The sequence below is a fragment of the Protopterus annectens genome, chromosome 2.part0 (assembly GCF_019279795.1).
Source record: "Protopterus annectens isolate FY-2018-M chromosome 2.part0, PAN1.0, whole genome shotgun sequence".
Lineage (NCBI taxonomy): Eukaryota > Metazoa > Chordata > Ceratodontiformes > Protopteridae > Protopterus > Protopterus annectens.
Genome location: NC_056728.1, coordinates 136529227 through 136547888, shown reverse-complemented (window position 1 = coordinate 136547888; position 18662 = coordinate 136529227). Strand labels below are relative to the sequence as shown.

The following is an 18662-nucleotide window of genomic DNA, read 5'->3' as shown; positions in this document are numbered from 1 at the left end:
TGAATGGCTAGGCTTTAAATGACCACCGGGTTGATAACCTAGTAACTTTCTATAATCCAAACTACCAAGGTGCTGTCTTAAAAAAGCAAACAGTGAATAATAACGGGATTGCACTGAAAGGCTGTCTGTTTAACAGAAGTCACAAAAAGTTGCCACTGTGGTAGGCTGCCCTCAATACAATAATAGTACAGTTGTGTACACTTACCATAAATGTAGATGTTCGAGTGTATTCACTGTTGCAGTCATTACATTTGGGTTATCTGCTTGCAGGTAGCCCTCAGTTGGCCTGATTAACAAAGTCTTGGGTCCTGCGTCGGTTGCTGTCCCTTCTTCCATGACGTCAGGTAATCAGGGGTATACAACATGCAGCCGACACCATTACAACAGTTTTTCTTGCCCCAGATGTCAGGTGCCCCCCCTAATGGGAAACAATTAAATATAAAAGCACAAGGATATACCTCCAACAAAAAAGCAAATACACCAAAAAGGCTTTTAAGCATGGTAAAGGAAAGTAGAGGTATAGCCAAAAGAAGTTAGGGGTCTGGAGGGAGGGTAACCAGGACTGCAACAGTGAATACACTCTAACATCTACATTTATGGTAAGTGTACACAACTGTACTATGTTCTTCGTGTTTCACTGTTGCAGTCATTACATTTGGGTAGATTCCAACAGTTATGGTTGGGAGGAGGAATTTAGATAGCGTTAGGGCCAGCTATAAGGCCCTGCAAGACTGCAGTGGCAAAGCCAGTTCTGGATTTAGAGAAAATTGGCAAATGGTAATGCGTGGTGAAAGTATGTACAGAACTCCAGGTAGCAGCTTCTAGGATGTCCCTGGTAGGGACGCCTCTGAGAAAGGCTGTAGAGGTAGAGGCAGCCCTGGTGGAGTGAGGTCTGATTCCCTGGGGGATAGGTTTTCCATGGTGCTTATAGCAGAAATGAATGCAATGGCTTATCCATTTAGAAATGGTTTGCTTTGAAATAGCTTTCCCCTCTGCCCCTGCAGCAAATGCCACCAGCAGTTGTTCAGATTTCCTTTGAGGTCCTGACCAAGTAGAATCTAAGCTGTCTGTGCACATCTAAGGAATGCAGTATAAAATTCCCCTTTATTCTGTGGATTGGGAAAGAAGGTTGGCAAATGAATGGACTGATTAAGAGCCACACTGGATACCACCTTGGGCATGAAGGATGGATTGGTTCTGAGGGACACCTTGTCGGCATGAAAGATGATGAAAGGCTCCACTGCCATAAGGGCCTGTAATTCAGATACCCTTCTAGCTGAAGTGATTGCTAAAAGGAAAGCTGTTTTCCAAGAAAGAAATTTTAAATCTGCAGTAGCAGGAGGATCAAAAGGAGGTAGAGTGAGTTTCTCGAAGACAAAGTTAAGGTCCCAGGCTTGGGCTGGAGCTCTTCTGAGTGGTCTCAAATTTTTGGCCCCTCTGAGGAACTGCTTGAGCAGTGGATGAGAGAAGAGGGGTGGTTCTGTGTTATAATGAGCTGAAATGGCTGAGGTATGGATTTTAATGGAGGAAAAAGACAGGCCCTTGTGAAGTATCTCAGTTAAGTATTGCAAAATCTGAGGTAAATTGGGTGCTGCTGTGCTCATCCCTTGAGATTGGTTCCAGGCACAGAATCTTTTCCATTTTTCAGCATAAGATTTTCTAGTACTAGGCCTCCTTGCCTCTAAAATGATACCCATCACAGGTTTGCTGAGGGATGGTACAGGAGAGATGAAGTAATTAGCCAGGCTGCAAGGTCCAGTGTTTGAAGCTGAGGGTGCAGAATCTGGTTCTGCTGAGACAGCAGGGAAGGAGTCTGAGGCAGGTGCCAGGGAGATAACCGTGACACACTGCGCAGGAGGAGGTACCAGTGTTGGCACGGCCAGTCTGGAGCAATCAAAACCATCCTTGGTTTGTCCCGTTTGATTTTTAGTATTACTTTGGAGAGCAGAGGGGGGAAGGCATAGACTGATCGGGTTTTCCAGCTGAAGGACAGAGCATCCACTTTCCAGGCTTGTTTGTGGGGAGTCCTTGTGCAAAATTTGTCCAATTGGTAGTTCTGGGAAGAGGCAAACAGGTCTATATTTGGGCTCCCCCATTTGCTTGTCAACGTGTTGAAAATCCTTGGTTCCAGTTTCCACTTGTGTGTGTCCATGAGGTTTCTGCTTAGTCTGTCTGCCAGTGTATTTAATTTTCCTGGCAGGAATTGAGCTTGTAGGTGCACCTGGTAGCTCAAGGCTGTGTTCCACAATGCCATGGCTAGTCTGCAGAGGGGGTAAGAATGTGTACCTCTTTGCTTGTTTATGTACCACATAACAGTGGTGTTGTCCATCTTTACCATTAGTTGTCCTGGAAGAATGTGGTCCTTGAAGGCTGTCCGAGCATTCTGTACAGCTAACATTTCTTTTTGATTGATATGCAGGTGCATTTGGCTTGGGTTCCATTTGCCCTGAATGCACTTCCCTGCCAGGAGACGCCATTACATCAGTTTGTCTTGCCCTAATCGGTCAGGAGCCCCCAACGTAGGAGGCCAGGCTCTGGTGGCAGGACCCCACCAGTGGAAAAAAATACCAATATGTCCCTTCTAAGGAAAGGAGAACAACAAGTAAAAAAGGTAATAAAAAGAAAAAGGGGGGAGGGAGGGAGGGAAACCAGAACTGCAACATTGAAGACACTCGAGCATCTACATTTATGGTAAGTGTACACAACTGTACTATGTTCTTCGTGTTTCACTGATGCAGTCATCACATTTGAGTAGATTCCCAAAGCTGAGGAAATGGGTGGAGGCAGTCAAGGAAGCTAGGGGCTGGCTAGCATACCCTGCAAGACTGCAGAGGCAAAACTTGCCCTGGATTTAGAAGAGAGAGACAGGTGGTAATGTTTGGTAAAGGTGTGAACAGATGTCTAGGTGGCAGCCTCCAGGATGTCCCTTGTGGGGACCCCTCTGAGAAATGCTGCAGAGGTGGAGTCTGCGCTGGTGGAGGGGGTCCTAACCCCCTTGAGGGGAGGCTTGCCATGCTGCTTGTAGCAGAAATGTATGCAGTGTGCTATCCATTTGGAAATGGTTTGCTTGGAAATGACTTTGCCCTCTGCCCCTGAAGCAAAGCTAACCAGCAGTTGATCGGATTTTCTGAAGGGTTTTAGTCCTGTCCAGATAGTATCTGAGCTGTCTGTGGCACATCTACAGAGTGCAGAATCATTTCCCCCTTGTTTTGAGGGTTAGGAAAGAAGTTGGGAACATGGATGGATTGGTTGAGAGCCACACTGGGTGCCACCTTGGGCATGAAGGATGGATTAGTTCTGAGGGATACTCTGTCTGCATGGAAGATGATGAAGGGTTCCACTGCCATAAGTGCTTGCAGCTCAGAGACTCTTCTGGCTGAAGTGATGGCCAGGAGGAAGGCCGTCTTCCAGGAGAGAAATTTTAGCTCTACAGAAGAAGCTGGTTCGAATGGAGGCACGCTGAGCTTTTCCAAAACAAAGTTAAGGTCCCAAGCCAGTGTTGGTGCCCTTCTGGGGGGCCTCAAGTTGTTAGCCCCTCTGAGGAACTGCTTGATCAGAGGGTGTGAAAAAAGAGGCTGCTCAGTGGGAAAATGAGAGAAAATAGCAGAAGCATGACTTTTTATAGAGGAGAAAGAGAGACCACTGTGTAGTAGGTCAGCTAAGCAGTCCGGAATGAGAGGGATGGAGTGCCGTGCCGTATTGGCTCCCTTAGCCTGGATCCAGGTGCTGAACCTTTTCCATTTATCTGCATAAGACTTTCTGGTGCTAGGGCATCTGGCCTCTCTGATAACATCCAGAACCTGTTTACTGAGGAGGGCTGATTGGTCAGGGGTCAGGTTATAAGCTAAGCTGCCAAATTGAGTGCCTGCAATTGGGGGTGCATGAATTCCCCTGCCCTCTGGGTTAGGAGGTTGGGAACCTGAGGAAGATTCCATGGGGGCAGTGGGGACAGGCTGCGCAGCAAAGGGTACAAGTGCTGTCTGGGCCAGTCTGGAACTATGAGAATAGCCCTTGGTTTTTCCTACCTTATTTTGAGCAGTACCTTGGGAATGAGGGGTAGGTGAGGAAAGGCATAGACCAAGTGGTTTACCCAAGGAAAGGACAGGGCATCTACCTCCCATGCCATGCAGTGATGCTCCCTGGTGCAGAATTTGCTGAGCTGATTGTTGGTGTGGGAGGCAAACAGGTCGACCTCCGGGGTTCCTCATTTCTGAGTTATTATTAAGAAGGTGTTTCTGTTAAGCTGCCACTCATGGGGGTCCAACAGTTTTCTGCTTAATTGGTCTGCCAGGGAGTTGAGAGAGCCTGGCAGGTATTGTGCTAACAGGTGTAGATGCATGGAAGAGGTTGTGAACCAAAGGGTCATGGCCAGCTTGCACTGTGGGTAGGAGTGAGTCCCTCCCTGCTTGTTTATGTACCACATCACTGTGGTGTTGTCTGTTTTGATCAGGAGAACCCCTGCAGAGAGAAGGGGTTTGAAAGCTATCAAGGCCTGCTGCACAGCCATCATCTCTTATAGACTGATGTGTAGGGGGAGTTGCTGGGGGTTCTCCCATTGGCCCTGTATGCACCTGTTGTCCAGGTGTGTACCCCAAAAGCATAGTCTGATGCATCTGTGGTGAGGGTCTGGGCAGCACGGTGTGGGGGAGAAGGGCAGTCCCTTGTTGTGGGAGCAGGCTGTTGCCCACCAAAGAAATTCCTTCCTCAGGCAAGGAATAATAGGTAGAAGAGTTTCCAGATCTTGCGAGTGTCGACACCAAAGGTACCACTGAAGTTTCCTCATATGCAGTCGGGCATATGGAACAAGGAGTATGCAAGATGCCATGAACCCCAGGGCTGGCAGGATTTCCCTTGCAGAAAGCTGGGGTCTTGGTGGCCAGTTGAATGAAGTAAGCTGATAGGAAACTTTGTTTCCCTGGTGTTAGGCATGCCATTTGGGATGCTGTTTCCAGACTTGCTCCCCAGGAAGATTTTCCTTTTGGTGGGTACCTGTTTGGATTTCTTTTCATTGATTGTGTACCCTAAAAGAGGTTAGTAGGTCCTTTACATAGGCCAGGTTTTTGAGCAGCTTTTCCTGGCTGTCTGCCTGAATAAGAAAGTCAAAAAAGTGAACCAAGCGATGAAGTGGAGTTTAGCAAACCAAAAATCCAAGCAGAGAAGAAAAAGCAAGCTCCACAACGTTGTACAAACTTTTAATAAAATATAGCTTTCAGATCATAGGCCCTTCTTCAGTGCTTGTAAAATTTATAGCAAGAACAAACATCCTATATACCAAAAAATTCCATCACAAGACACAGCCCTAACCTATCAAGCATTAACATTTAAGTTATCAATTAAGAGAAAAAATTCTTAAAGCAGTATTCTATATAAACACAAACAAGTAACTTCATATAAAAGAATTCTATAGTTCATATAAAAATCTCTCCAATTTACTAGTGAACCTGCTGCTGCTTACTTTTTAAAATTGGTTTTAGTGTTACCTGCTTATTCAAACCAGGATAAATATCCATTTGTAGGCGGATAATCCACTCATATTCTTTAGTATCTAATCTATTTATCAAGTCACCACGTCTGATATTTGGTGACAAAACATCTATAACACAAAACAGGAATTTATGTGAATCATCAGTCTCCTGTATATGCTGGGCTAAGGAGTTAGTAACAATTTTCCTACGTATCTCTGATTTATGTTCTATAATCCTGTCTCGTAGCCTTCTTGCAGATTTACCAACATAAAAGCAAGGGCATTGTTGGCATGAAGCCAGATAAATCACTTATGTAGTGTTGCATGCAGCTGTACAATGAAATACAAATTTCATACCATTCAAGGGATGCACAAAATCAATAGATTCAGTTATGATAGAGCAACATGAGCAATTACAGCAGGGATAAGTACCTTTTTTGTTGTAAGTAATAGAGCCTACCCTATTTAAGGCAAAATCTTTATAGCATAGGCGTTTTTTCAGATTATCACAATTTCTATATGTGAAAGAGGGTTTTTCAGGAAGCCATCTCTCATGGCCAGGTATTGCTTTCAGGATGTGCCAGTTATTCTTAATAATCTGTTCAATAGATCTTCTTACTCTGCTATATGTCATTAAGTATCTCAAAGAATTTTCAGAATTAGAACAAATCATATCAGACCTACTATTACTAGAGAAATAAGGTTTCGCTCTTTCATCTCTCCTCATTGACATTATCTCATTTGTAATTCCATCCAGATCATTGCCATTATAACCCCTCATTAAGAACTCATCTGTCATATCTTGCATTTGCTTTTGCATATCTCATCCTTGGTATTTAATCTGCTTGCTCGTAAACACTGACTCTTTGGAATACCCTTGAAAACATGCTTTACATGCATACTAGTCCTGTGCAAATATTTATTTACATGCACATCTTTTTTATAGATACAAGTATCTAGCACATCTTCAGTTTTAAACAAAGTGACATCTAAGAAATCAATCTTAGTTTCTGAATACTTAATTTCAAAATTTAAGAAGTCATTTTTACATTATTCAAATAGATAAAGAAATTTTCAAGCTCTCCACTAGTACCATGCCATGCCAAAAAAATATCATCCACAAAACGCTTATAAAAAGGATCTTGGATGCATACATACTGTTTCGTCCAAATACATTCATCTCTTCCCATTTGCTCAAGGTTAAATTAGCATAGGTGTTCGCTATTGCGGTGACCATCGCTATACCTGATATTTAATGGTATATTTGTTTATTAAAGACAAAAACTTTATTCTGTAGCACTAATTCTAGTAGCTCACAGATTGTCCCAATATTCCTAGCTGACAACTGACCACATTCCTGGAGTATTTCCCTTATTCTTTCTAACTCAAAATCATTGGGAATCACAGTGAAAAGTGACAATATCTAAAGTCACCAATAATTTTTTTTTTCTGTATTACCATTATACCAAGTATATAGTTGAGTATGAAAGTCTCCAGTATCCTTAATATAGCTGGGGACAGACTTCAAAAATGTTTTTAACACTTTCTGTAAATAGATAGACAAAGGCTCTGTGGCCCACCCACGTCCCAACACTATAAGTTTCATTGGTGGTTTTAGTCATTGACTTATGTATTTTTGGCAGGCCATATAGGGCTGGAATTGTAGGACAAGGTACAGTGAAGAAATTGAATGTATCTACATCATTCATTAACTGCAAGTCATACACAGACATTTATCCTACTCACAATCTCATTGACTTCTCTATCATGTATTAACTTAAAGGTTCGTGCATCAGACATCGGTTCATACATTGCTGCAAGGTATTCATTTGTATTCATTAGTACACCACTACCTCCTTTATCTGCCTCTTTAATTGTTATATCACTATTATTTTGCAATGCCTTAAGTGCAAAGATTCATCCCTAGTAAGGTTATACATTTGCTTAAAACAACTTCCATTATATAATTCTCTAATTTGTTTGTCACATAATTCATTAAATACAGACACTACAGGATCACTCATGTATAAACGTACTCGTTCTCTTGTATTTATTGTCTACAAAGGGTCCAGAATTCTTAAAAATATTTTTTAAATTCAAGCTACGTGAAACATCTGGCAAAGCATTGTGGTCTGTCGATCATGTCATCCCAGGCAGACAGATACTGGATCCAAGATATGTTGCTGATATTTAAGCATATGGAACTGACAATTGAGTGCCCTGATAGCAATAGTAGCTGAGGTGTATAGTTTTTTACCCCATCTGTCCAGTACTCTGGAATCACTATCTGAGGGGGTGGGATTCTTAGCTGAAGTAACTTTAACCCCTTTTGGGCCTTGAGTAATGACCTCAAGGTCTGCTGTTGGGTTTTTAAAGAGATATTTGTGAGAGTCAGGGACTCTGCAGTACCTGTATGGCTTTCTGGGAGCAGGAAGGCGGGCATCTGGAGTAAAGCTGGATTCAAGGAAGACATCATCTACCACATCTAGGACTGGGGGGATGGCTAAGGGCCTGTATTGTGGAAGGTCCAGGAACTCTGAGTCTCTTTTTATACTGTGAGTAATCTTGACTCTCCCATTTGAAATGCTCCCTTAAAGTATACAGGGTTTCCCCAAAGGAAAAATCCTCTGGGGGAGAGGCTGAAGGAATAGATTTCTCTGCATCAGAATCTTCATCTGTAGAGAGAGGGGGTGCAAGTCTTCATATTCAGATGCATCAGATTCATCTGACTCTTGTTCAGACAAAACTTCTGGAGACAGCCCCCCCCCCTTTTTTTTTTGAGGGAGTGGATTGGCTTCCCCTAATCAGCATGATAAGGTCCTCTGCCATTCCAGGGGCCAAAGAATGGCTTAGAAGGCGGTTTCTTGGGGGTGGGGTTCGACCCCTGGGCCTAAGGAACTCGGTTAGTTTAGAAAGAACGGTAGCTGTGAAAGAAGGCGTTGGTTTATGTCTGGATTCAGTGTTGCGAAGGACTTCCTCGGAAGCCGGTGCCTGCACAGCAGCTCCGGACCTATCCAAGGTAGAGAGACTGCAGGATCATTAGACGAAGAAGAGTTCTGTGGCATACCAGACTCTGAAAGGGTCTCAGCAGAGGCCTGCAAATTAACTGAAACGGGCATCAGGGGTTGCGAAAACGCCTCACTGAATTCTGGAGGAATGGCGACCAGCTTGGTGGTAGCGTCCTCGGAAGGTTTAGTCCTGTGCGGTCTGTCTTTATCTTTAAGTTTTTTCGGAAGGTCAGCTGTCGGATGGCTTATGGAAGCCATACTGGAATTCAAGGACTGTAAAGGGAAAAAACTGGCTACAACAAGGGCCCGACAATGAATAGTTCTGGTGTTAAAGCACAGAACCGACAACGAGGGATGTCGGGGTCTGGGCCTAGACAAATGACGCAGTAGGAATGGAACTCCCGGTGTGGTATCTGCTTTCCACAGGCAAGACAATTATTAACTTTTTCTGACATCGGTTAGTGAAATTAAAAAGGATCCCCAATGGGGTACTTAGCTTTCGAAGACTTCAACTTCAATTCGGAAATGGAACTCAGGTAGCGGCTGACTGGCACCCGTGCGAACTGCTTCTGCTTTGGGCTCCGCGGCAAGAAAGACTGATGTAATGGCGTCGGCTGCCTTGCTTTAGACTCCAGACTTCAGTCTTCAAGTGATAGCAACCGACACAGAAATACTAAGTCTCTGGTATTCAGGTCGGCTGAGGGCTACCCCAGCAGGGATAACCCAAATGTGATGACTGCAACAGTTAAACATGAAGAAAATCAGAAAAAAACAAACCTCAGAACAAGTATCCAATATTGAGTGTTAAAAAAACATGAAAACTGTAGAATAAATAAAATACCATGCTTTACATAACTACATCCAACAAAGGTACCAAATGCAGTAATTTGGTTAATAAATGTAATCAGATACTGGAAAAAGATTTTTCTCACAAAATCATTAATATACATCAGGAGTCCTCTAACAGTTAGAGAGATAATGCATGTCCACGCTCTCCTTATGTGATACAGTCGAGCACAGCCCCACTCTCTACCTTGTAAAATCTCCGTCTAATCTGTGGTCTCCCATTAGAGATTCTACCACAAAGTGTGCCCCAAAGCATGTGCCCCCTTCCCTCCTCCTCTTGGAATAGAGGCAAGCAAGCATAGCCCCATCACTCCTCACACCCTGCCTCCAATATTAGTTCCAACAGGAAGGGAAGCTGCTGACTGAACTTGGATCAACTTCATTGGTGTCGCAGCTTAATCACTGTAAGCCAATGGAGCTGGACAACATGTAGTTATCAGAGTGTTCTGGTCAGTGGAGAGGTTTTGAGAAAAAAGTAGGTTTTATTGACTTCTTCCAGAATAATTACAACCAGCAAATTTATCACATTCCTCCAAACAGTTTTGGACTTTGGTCTTTGCTGTTCCACAGAGTTACAATGAAATAATCTCACTAAACCTCCAGCTAGATGCAGAAAATTACATCAGTGAACATTATCCAATATCCATTATGCATGACCCTAATGAACATTGTAATCTGACTGGTAATCACGTAGAGGCTCTAAACTGGAACAGTGATGTCTCTTTTTCCCTTTACAAACTTCTTTAAGTGGCATTTGAAGAGATGAAGTTGATAAACATGTCACTTACTGAAGTGATGACCTGTACTACGTTTGTCAAACACACTCTTTCAGACTAGATATATGTGCCAATTCTCTGCTAACAGTACAGAATATGTAATGTGTCAAGCAGTGACTTCCATTCTTCTGATGTTTCTTTATCCCATCAGCATTATATTAGTGATGATACAGCTTGTCTACCCAACCAAATCTAACACAGACATGACATGTAGATTCTTCACATTCTAATTTCATGCTCTTGCTGAAATAACTGGAGGAGTCCTTCCAGATTACTGATGCATCATGCCTCCGCTGTTTGCTAATTTGAAATGTTGAAATACTTGAGCTAGTTTCTTTACTGCCTGTGATGAATATGTGGTAAAAATTATAGCAGTGAATGCCATTATCCATACACAAACAAAGACGGTCAATATCTGCACTGGTTCAAACTCAGAGATTGATGACTGCAGGTACATTTGGCTAATCTATACTTAACATGAAATCCAATGCAAGAACTTTCCAAATTCAGTGTCAGTGATAAGCTGGGGTTCATGGGGAATGACCTACACCAGGTGCAGAGATGATGTAGATAGTCCAAAGGAAGTATTATCACCCTAAAAGGGGAAACCTGGAATTGTTTATACAGCCATATGAGCCAGAACACAAGTATCAAGTGCTACGCTTCACTTCTCAAAATAAGATCCAATCCATTTCTCAACAATAGCTGTGTGTCAAAACACATCTTTTGATTTGGTACTTACTCTGGATTTTTAACAAGAACAGTCTTGAGAAAGTTGATCGATAGCTGTGATAATCCAGTGAATGTTTCTTCTGAATAGTCGACATTGACCTGGGACACATTAAGGTAGGTTTCTTGCTTGTCTTCTCCTAAAAAAGGGGATTCACCTGTCAGCATCATGTAGGCCATCACTCCAATACTCCTAAAGCAGAATGACAAAATTAAAAATAAAAACAGAATTACTAACACACTACTAAAGGACATTAAATGGATGAAGTAGCAAGAGCATGAGGAGGGACAGCAAATGAATACGTGCAGTCTCCAAAAACACTTGAAAGGTGTCACACTGAGATTTGTGTTCCAATCAAAATTTATTTTGCACAGTATCAGGACTAGTTCTAGCACATCTCATATTTTTGACAGGTTAACACCTTCAAATATCTGCAGGTGTGCCACGCTCCCATATAAAGACAGCACTGAAAACAGCTTTACTCATTTCTCCAAGCCCATTAACGGCCCCGCTAGGGGCTTTTGGTTGTAGCAGACTATTATTCAAATAAACAGATAACGTTTTGTACTGCAATTTCATTTAACAATATAAAAATAGTATAAAGAAATTACACTTCTTGAGAGAAGGAGGAAGGGTAGCCTTACTATTACAATAAGCATTCCCTGAAGATATAATGCCATGGTAAGTATTCTTAAAACAGGGTCTATATTGGATCTGCGAATGTTCACAATGTCGAATCTGACATTGTCGACACGTGAACAGCAAAACCGCAGAACATCGAAGAGGTAAACGGAAATTTCCATACGGGAAGATTTCTGTTTACTTCAATGTAGTGTGGTCTCGGAGGTGGCATATTTAAGTAGCGGGGGGTGTGGGGGTGCAGGGGGGGCTTGCCCCCCTGCTTACAGCAAGTAGTTTTGTTTATTGACGTTTTTCAATGTTTATATTAGGTATTCAATGTTACTGGACTTCAACAATGTGGTGTGGATCATATCGTATTCGAAGTTCAGTAACCTCGAGCATCTAATATAGACCCCTTAAAACATACACTGCCCCTCCCCATAGAAGACAGTACAGTTAACAGTAAAATTATAATATTTTGGTAGAATCCTACACAGTACAGTCAAATCAACTGGAGGAGGACTATTACAATATTTCCTAAAGCAAAACCATGCTAAAACCTGTCCTTCCTCTGAACTCTGCACCCAACCTGCAATGATTTGTGAAGAAGTGGAGTTGGTCATGTTGCAGCCTCTAAAATGTCTTGCACAAACACATACCTGAAATATGCTATTAATGGCTGCTGACCTAATAAAGTGAACCCTCACTAAAGTTACAGCATTCATCACAGCAAATACTGCACAACCATTTAGAAAAAGAGTACTTTTACTGACTGATGATTATTCCTTTTGAAAGGCACAGAAAGCTATTCAGTCTTCCTGAAATCACAAAATCCTTCAAATGCAGGATTTTCAGTTGCCTCACAACATCCAAAAGATGCAGGTGTTGCTTTTCATCTTTATGAAGTTTGGAGAAAAAATAAACACTCATAGTTAAAACTCATTGTAGGTATGACATTTCACATGAATGGTAACACCTTTTCACTGTGGACTGCTAAAGCAAGGTGGTTTTTGTATATGAAACTAAACAATTTCAGTCAGTAGTAAAAGCAACCACAGCTTGTGCCTTTCATATGAACTTTTTTAAGTCTGCTCATTCAACAAGTACATTCTTTTCTATCAAGACATTAAACTCCCAAAAGAAGGGGGGTGTTTCTTAGAGGTTTTGCATATAGGGCACCTGTAAGGAAGGTCTTGACAAAAGGATGAGCTGCTGCCTATGGAATCGCTGGGTACAAATGCAGAGACTGAAGAAATATGAACCTTTACTGAAGAAAAAGCCAATTTTAAATAAAGAAAATAGTTTAAACCAAGTAGAAAACTTGCAATGGCAGTGACTGTGTAAAGGATCTAATCCTCGTGTTGTGTTCCATGAAATAAACCTCTTCCTCTTGTATTAGGTCTTTCAGCCTCTCTTAAAATATTCAGTACTTTGAAAGAAAAAGGAACTACTGTCCACATTTACAGGCTTGGAGTTCTGAGGATGGAATGAGGAACTTCGCTATCTCATGTTTTGTATGATTTGTAAACAGGTAATGGGCACAAAATGTGACAGATTAGGAACCAAGGTTCTCTGAGTCAAATGGGAGCTATCAAAACTAGATGGCATTCTATTACATTCCGTTAAAGAAAGCTTTTTGGTTTAAGGGAAAAGAGGAAAGGCATAAATGAATGTCTGGTTCCACTACAAGGAAAATGCAGTCTACATTCTTGAATGTCTTGTGAGACATCAGGAAATAGTTTTGAGATGACTGTTGGGGTGAGATGTACACAGCTCTACCTCTGGAATGTCCCATATTTGAGTATTTTGATGGAAGACATTTTCCAGGTCGGCATTAATTTGTGACCCACCCAAAACAATTATCTCGTGCAATCAATCTGTTAGTTGAGTTTTATAGGCATGGAAAGCAAAGTCGTGTTATGAACTTAGAATAATTGTAGATGTTTGACTATATCCACTGTTGCAATACTGATTCTTGGTTTTCCATCTTACAGAAGTCTGATGGCTGACCGTCTTCCAGGGTTTATCACTCCCTTCCCTTCTCAGCCTGTTGGATGCCCTCCTACTCAAACATCACAATGTTTCTGGTATAAAGGCACAGCAGCAAGACCCATATTCTGATAGTTCTTGCCCTAGCAAAAGAAATCCAGTACTGGACCCACAATATGGGAACCAGCCCTAAGGGGGTATGAACTCTCATCAAAAGGCTCCCAAAACTGCATCTCCTGTCTTCTGCTAAACCCAGATGAAGAGGAGAGCTGTCCAATATGTGGATCCAGAAAGGTGATGGCAAAGGGTGATTACCACAAATCATGTACACCACAAGAAAGAGGATGGCGGAATTAAATTGGTACTACAACAGCAGATAATGCCTACTGTCCTAATACTGATTCCTGGGAAGACTTCCAGAGATTCCAGATCAGAGCGTGTCTGGCTCTGCGAAGAGACAGGGAACAACAGGCCCTGCAGTAAGGCTGAGGCAAAGCCCACCCTGTCAGGACTGCTCTTGTTATAATTTTTTTATTTTATTTTTATTTATTTAACGTTTGTTGACTGTGAAAATCCAGCTTGGAATTAAGCCAATTTTCAATGAAGGCCTGGGGAGAAATGCTCCAGATACACATCTTTGTGATGGGGGAAGGAAACCAGAGCACCCAGAGGAAATCCAGATGAACACATGGCGGACATGCAGACTCCACACAGAAGGCACCCCAGCCGAGAATCAAACCAGAGAACCTCTTGCTGTGAGGTGACAATGCTACCGCTGCACCACTGCGCCATCCATAATGATTAGAAAAGGTGTGTCCAGAACACCATGTTGCTGCTTCCAGTACAGACTATGCGCTAACTCCACTCAAGAAGGTGGTGGAAGCTGAAGTGGCCCTTTAAGAACAGGCCCTAGCATAGCTTAGGATTCTCTTATGACAAGAATAACAAAAGCAAATGCATTGTGCTATTCAATGTGGTATAATCCTTTTGTTAACAGCCCTACCATCCCTTTAGCAAATTAAATAACTGCTCAGGTTCCCTGAAATGCTAAATTTTGTCCAAGTAAAATCCCATTTGCCTGTGGGCACATCTATTGAGCATAAGAGGTGCTTTTCTCCTTATTCTGGTGTGTTGGGAAGCATATTGGGAGGTGAATATCTTGGTTCTGGACAATCCTTGTCATCCTACTAGACATGAAAGAAGAACTCGCTCTTAGAGTGGCACTGTGTTTTTGTAATATTGGAAAGGGCTCTCTAAACATGAGAGCCTGCCACTTTGAAATTCTTCCAGTGAGTGAGTATGTGTGTGTGTGTGTGTGTGTGTGTGTGTGTGTGTGTGTGTGTGTGTGTGTGTGTGTGTACGCGCATGGGCAATTTCACCTTATCATCATGACAGGGGTTTCCTAGCTGAAAGGAAAAAAAAAGGCTTTTAAGGAAAAAAAAAAATATCAGCAATACCCAGCTGCCTCGTTAGTCTAGAGACAATGACACCAGTTCAGAATCCTAGAGGTATTAGGTTAAAGTCCCAAACAAGAGATATTAGTTTCCTTTCATGTCTACAACATTTGCCAGAGGTCAGTGCACAACCAATGCAGTTTCCAGGAAAGAAGTTCCACAGAGTCAGATGCAGCCGGTTAGGGGGCGAAGGACAGGCTTTTCCAAGGCATAATTCACATCATATGGTGGAGATGTATAGTTTATTGATGACAGGAAAAGCTAACTGCAAATGGGAATGGAGTGGTGACTTCAATAGTAGATAGGCTGAAATGAGTGAGAAGTGTATCAATGAGGCATAAGACAGGACTGTTTTGTAGAGGTGTGACAGAAATAGGGGCATCTGGACAGAATTTGAGCCCCGGACTCTGCTAAGGCACTACAGGGAGCACCTTAAGTATTTGGTTTTCTGGATTCCATGTGTAATTTTGCGTACTATTGCTTAGCTCCTCATGTGGCACCATGTGTAATTATATGTACCATTTGTTATTAAAGGCAGGGGAAAGGAGGGAGGGAAAGTCGAGGATTAGTGAAGATCAATAACACAGATAGAACGTTATGGTAATACAACTTCTTTACCTGATGTCAGCCTTCACATAAACCTTGACTGTGGGACAGAGTTCCTAGCCACCTGAATCTTGGGAGGTCTGATGGAAGAATATTCCTGAGCACCATCGAGCCGAATGATGTGCGTCCCCTAGAGACCTGGCCCAGTTTGCAATGAGTAATAAAGGTATGAGGAGTTGCCCTTGTCGCTGCACAAATATCATCTAAAGAGGCTCTGGCATGAAAAACTGCAGCTGTTGCTATAGCTCTTGTTGAATGTGCTTTTACAGGTTGTGGTGGGTGGACATCCATTTTATTGTAAACAAAGGTTACATAGTCCTTAAGCCATTTAGCCAGAGTAGCTCTAGAAACTGGACTCCCCAAGGAAACTGAAGTAAAGGCAATAAAGAGCTGTTCCAATTTTCTGATTTCCTTCATTCTGTTAAGGTAGAAATGTAGTTGTCTGTAAACATCTACTAAATGTAAACATTACTCCCCTTTATTGGAAAAATTGGGGGAAAAACTGTAAGGTGTAAAGTCTGATTGATGTTTGACTCGGAAACAACCTTTGGTAGGAAAGATGGATTTGCTCGGAGGGATACCCTGTCCTTATGAAAAATCAAGTAGGGGGGTTTGCAGGACAAGGTTTGTATTTCTGATATTCTTCTGGCAGAAGTGATAGCTATTAAAAATAAGGTTTTCCAGGAAAAGAACTTTAAGTCACAACTTGCTGAAGGTTCAAAAAGGGGAGAAATCAGAGACTGAAGTACCAGACTCAAATCCCAAGGTGCAGAGGGTTCTTTATATGGAGGTCTGAGCATTAAGGTTCCTTTCAAAAAGGCTTTACAAAGTTTATGTGACATAAGTGAAGAACCACTGAAACCAATATGTTAGTTGGATATCGTAGCAAGATGCACCCAAACAGTAGAGGCTAATGCGCCTGTCTCAATGAGTAAGGCTAAGAAGTCTAAAACTTTGTGTATGGGTGCTGAATATGGGTCAAGATTACATCTAGCGACCATTTAGTAAACTTTTGCCACTTGTTATGATACAAATTTCTAGCTGAAGGCTTGTGGTGGGCCAGATGCTTTGGACCGGGGAAGGATACCTGGCAATCATGGAAACTGGAGATGCTACGCAGTGAGCTTGAGATGTTGGAGATTCAGATGAACCAGTCCCTAGTAGGTATTGAGCTGGATCCAATATCCAGGGTTTCCGAAGTAGACGAGGCCATAGGAATGGAAACCACACTTGTTGATGTCAGAATGGGGCAATGAGGATTATTCTGTTCTTCGACCTATTGGCTTTCTTTAGAAACTGACATATTAGTGGAATCGGAGGAGAGGCGTACAACAGACTAGGGGGGGGGGCAATTGTGAAGGACAGCAGCTCTGGGTGACTCCACAGAGTGGGAATTAGGGCAAAGTAACTGTTGCACTTGTTGTTTAGAAAGACCACGAACAGGTTGCAGCAAGGCTGGCCTCACTGGTGGAATATCTTTTCCACCACCACTGGATTGAGAGACCACTCGTGAGGCATGAGGATGGTTCTGCTCAATCTGTCAGCAATCAAGCTTGAGCTCCCCGGAATGTGCATTACTACAAGAAAGCGGTCAGACGATATTGTCCATTGCCATCCTCCGAGCATTTCTTGACAAAAAGGGTAAGATCTGGTCCCCCTCACTTGTTGACATACCAGATTACAGATATATGGTCTTTTTGAATCGCAATTGTCCTTAAGGGGAGGGTTTCTTGAAAAGCCTGCAATGCTAGCAGCACTGCCCTCATCTCTAGAATGTTGATATGCAAACTGGCGTCACCTAGGACCAAGTGCCTTGGTCTGTCTTCCAGATAATGTCCCCCCCTCCCCATCTGTGGTCACTATGGCTTGGGGTTGAGGAATGACAAAGGGACAGCCGGACAAGACTTGGTTGGAGTGAAGCCACCAACTCAGATCTTCCTTGCATTGGTGATTACAAACAGATGAGACATTGGCTGATTCAATAAGGACCATTGGGAGGCCAGAATCCCTTGAAGAGTCTGCATGTAGTACCTGGCCAGGGGAACTAAAGTGACAGAGGCTGCCATTGATCCTAGGGCTTGCAGAATGAGTCTTGTTGTTACTTTCTTGCTGTGAATGATCTGACTCACTTGTGATTTGATCCTTTGGAGCCTCTCTAGGGGAAGTGACGCAATACAGATGAATGTGTCAAGTATCACTCCAATGAACTCCAGCTGCGGAGATGGTTCTACATGTTTTTTTTTGTAGTTTATACTGAAGCCTAAGTGGAGACAAAGGAGAACAGCATAATCTTGTGTCTTTATAAGTTGACGCCTGGTGGGAATGGTAAGGAGCCAGTCGTCTGGATATGGAAACACTCGGAATCCTAGCAGTCTGAGATGAACTACTACTACTGCCATGCATTTGAACACCCTGGGGGGGGGTGTAGTGAGAATAAAAGGCAGTGCCCTGAACTGACAGTAACTGGCTCCCAGCTGGAAGCGCAGGAATCGTCTAGACCATTTGTCCATTTTTATATGGTAATACACATCCTGAAGATCTATTGAGCACATACAATTGTCTTTTCCCAAGAAAGGAAGTATAGACTGAACTGAGACCATCCGGAATTTGGTTTGTTGAACTGATTTGTTCAACTGACTGAGGTCTAAAAGAGAATCTTGAATTCTGGATCATCTCTGGTCTAGTGGGACTGCCTCTTTTGTCGAGCAGTTTTTGAATTTTTAAAAGTGCTGCCTCCCTGTGACTGGGTGGATAGTCTGGGATTCTTCTTGGTCTTTTTGGTTCATCTGACAGGGGAATGTTATAACCTCTGGTAATAATCCTCTGCACCAATTTGTCCATCGTTATTTCTAGCCAATTAGGCTGCTGCAGGGATAATCGTCCCCTGACTGCCTCCAGAGGAAGGTGACTGAGCCTCTTTTCAGGAGTGCTAACAGGAGTTATAAGGGAAAGAGTCCCTGGAACACTGACTCTGCGGGCCATTTCTGCTTCCTGGATGGCGTTTTACATTACTGCTTCCCCCTCTGTCCCAGGGGAAGTTATTGCCACATAAGTCTTGGAAAGGTCCGTGGATCTTTTTGAATCATAGCCTACCACTTCTCAATGGCCTTATTCAAGGAACCAGAGGCGTGGAAAAGTGTATGCCAGCGGCAGAGAGGGTCTACCCAT

At 42.8% G+C, this 18662-nt stretch overlaps 1 protein-coding gene across 2 annotated transcripts in view; it reads right to left on the bottom strand.

Annotated features, from left to right (window-relative positions):
• STK17B (serine/threonine kinase 17b) overlaps positions 1-18662 on the bottom strand; it is a 443751-nt gene that overhangs the window by 110538 nt on the left and 314551 nt on the right. For both annotated transcript variants that reach the window (XM_044060623.1, XM_044060624.1), the window contains exon 6: positions 10837-11016. In XM_044060623.1, the coding sequence (XP_043916558.1) occupies positions 10837-11016 (180 nt within the window). The remainder of the gene's footprint in view (positions 1-10836; positions 11017-18662) is intronic.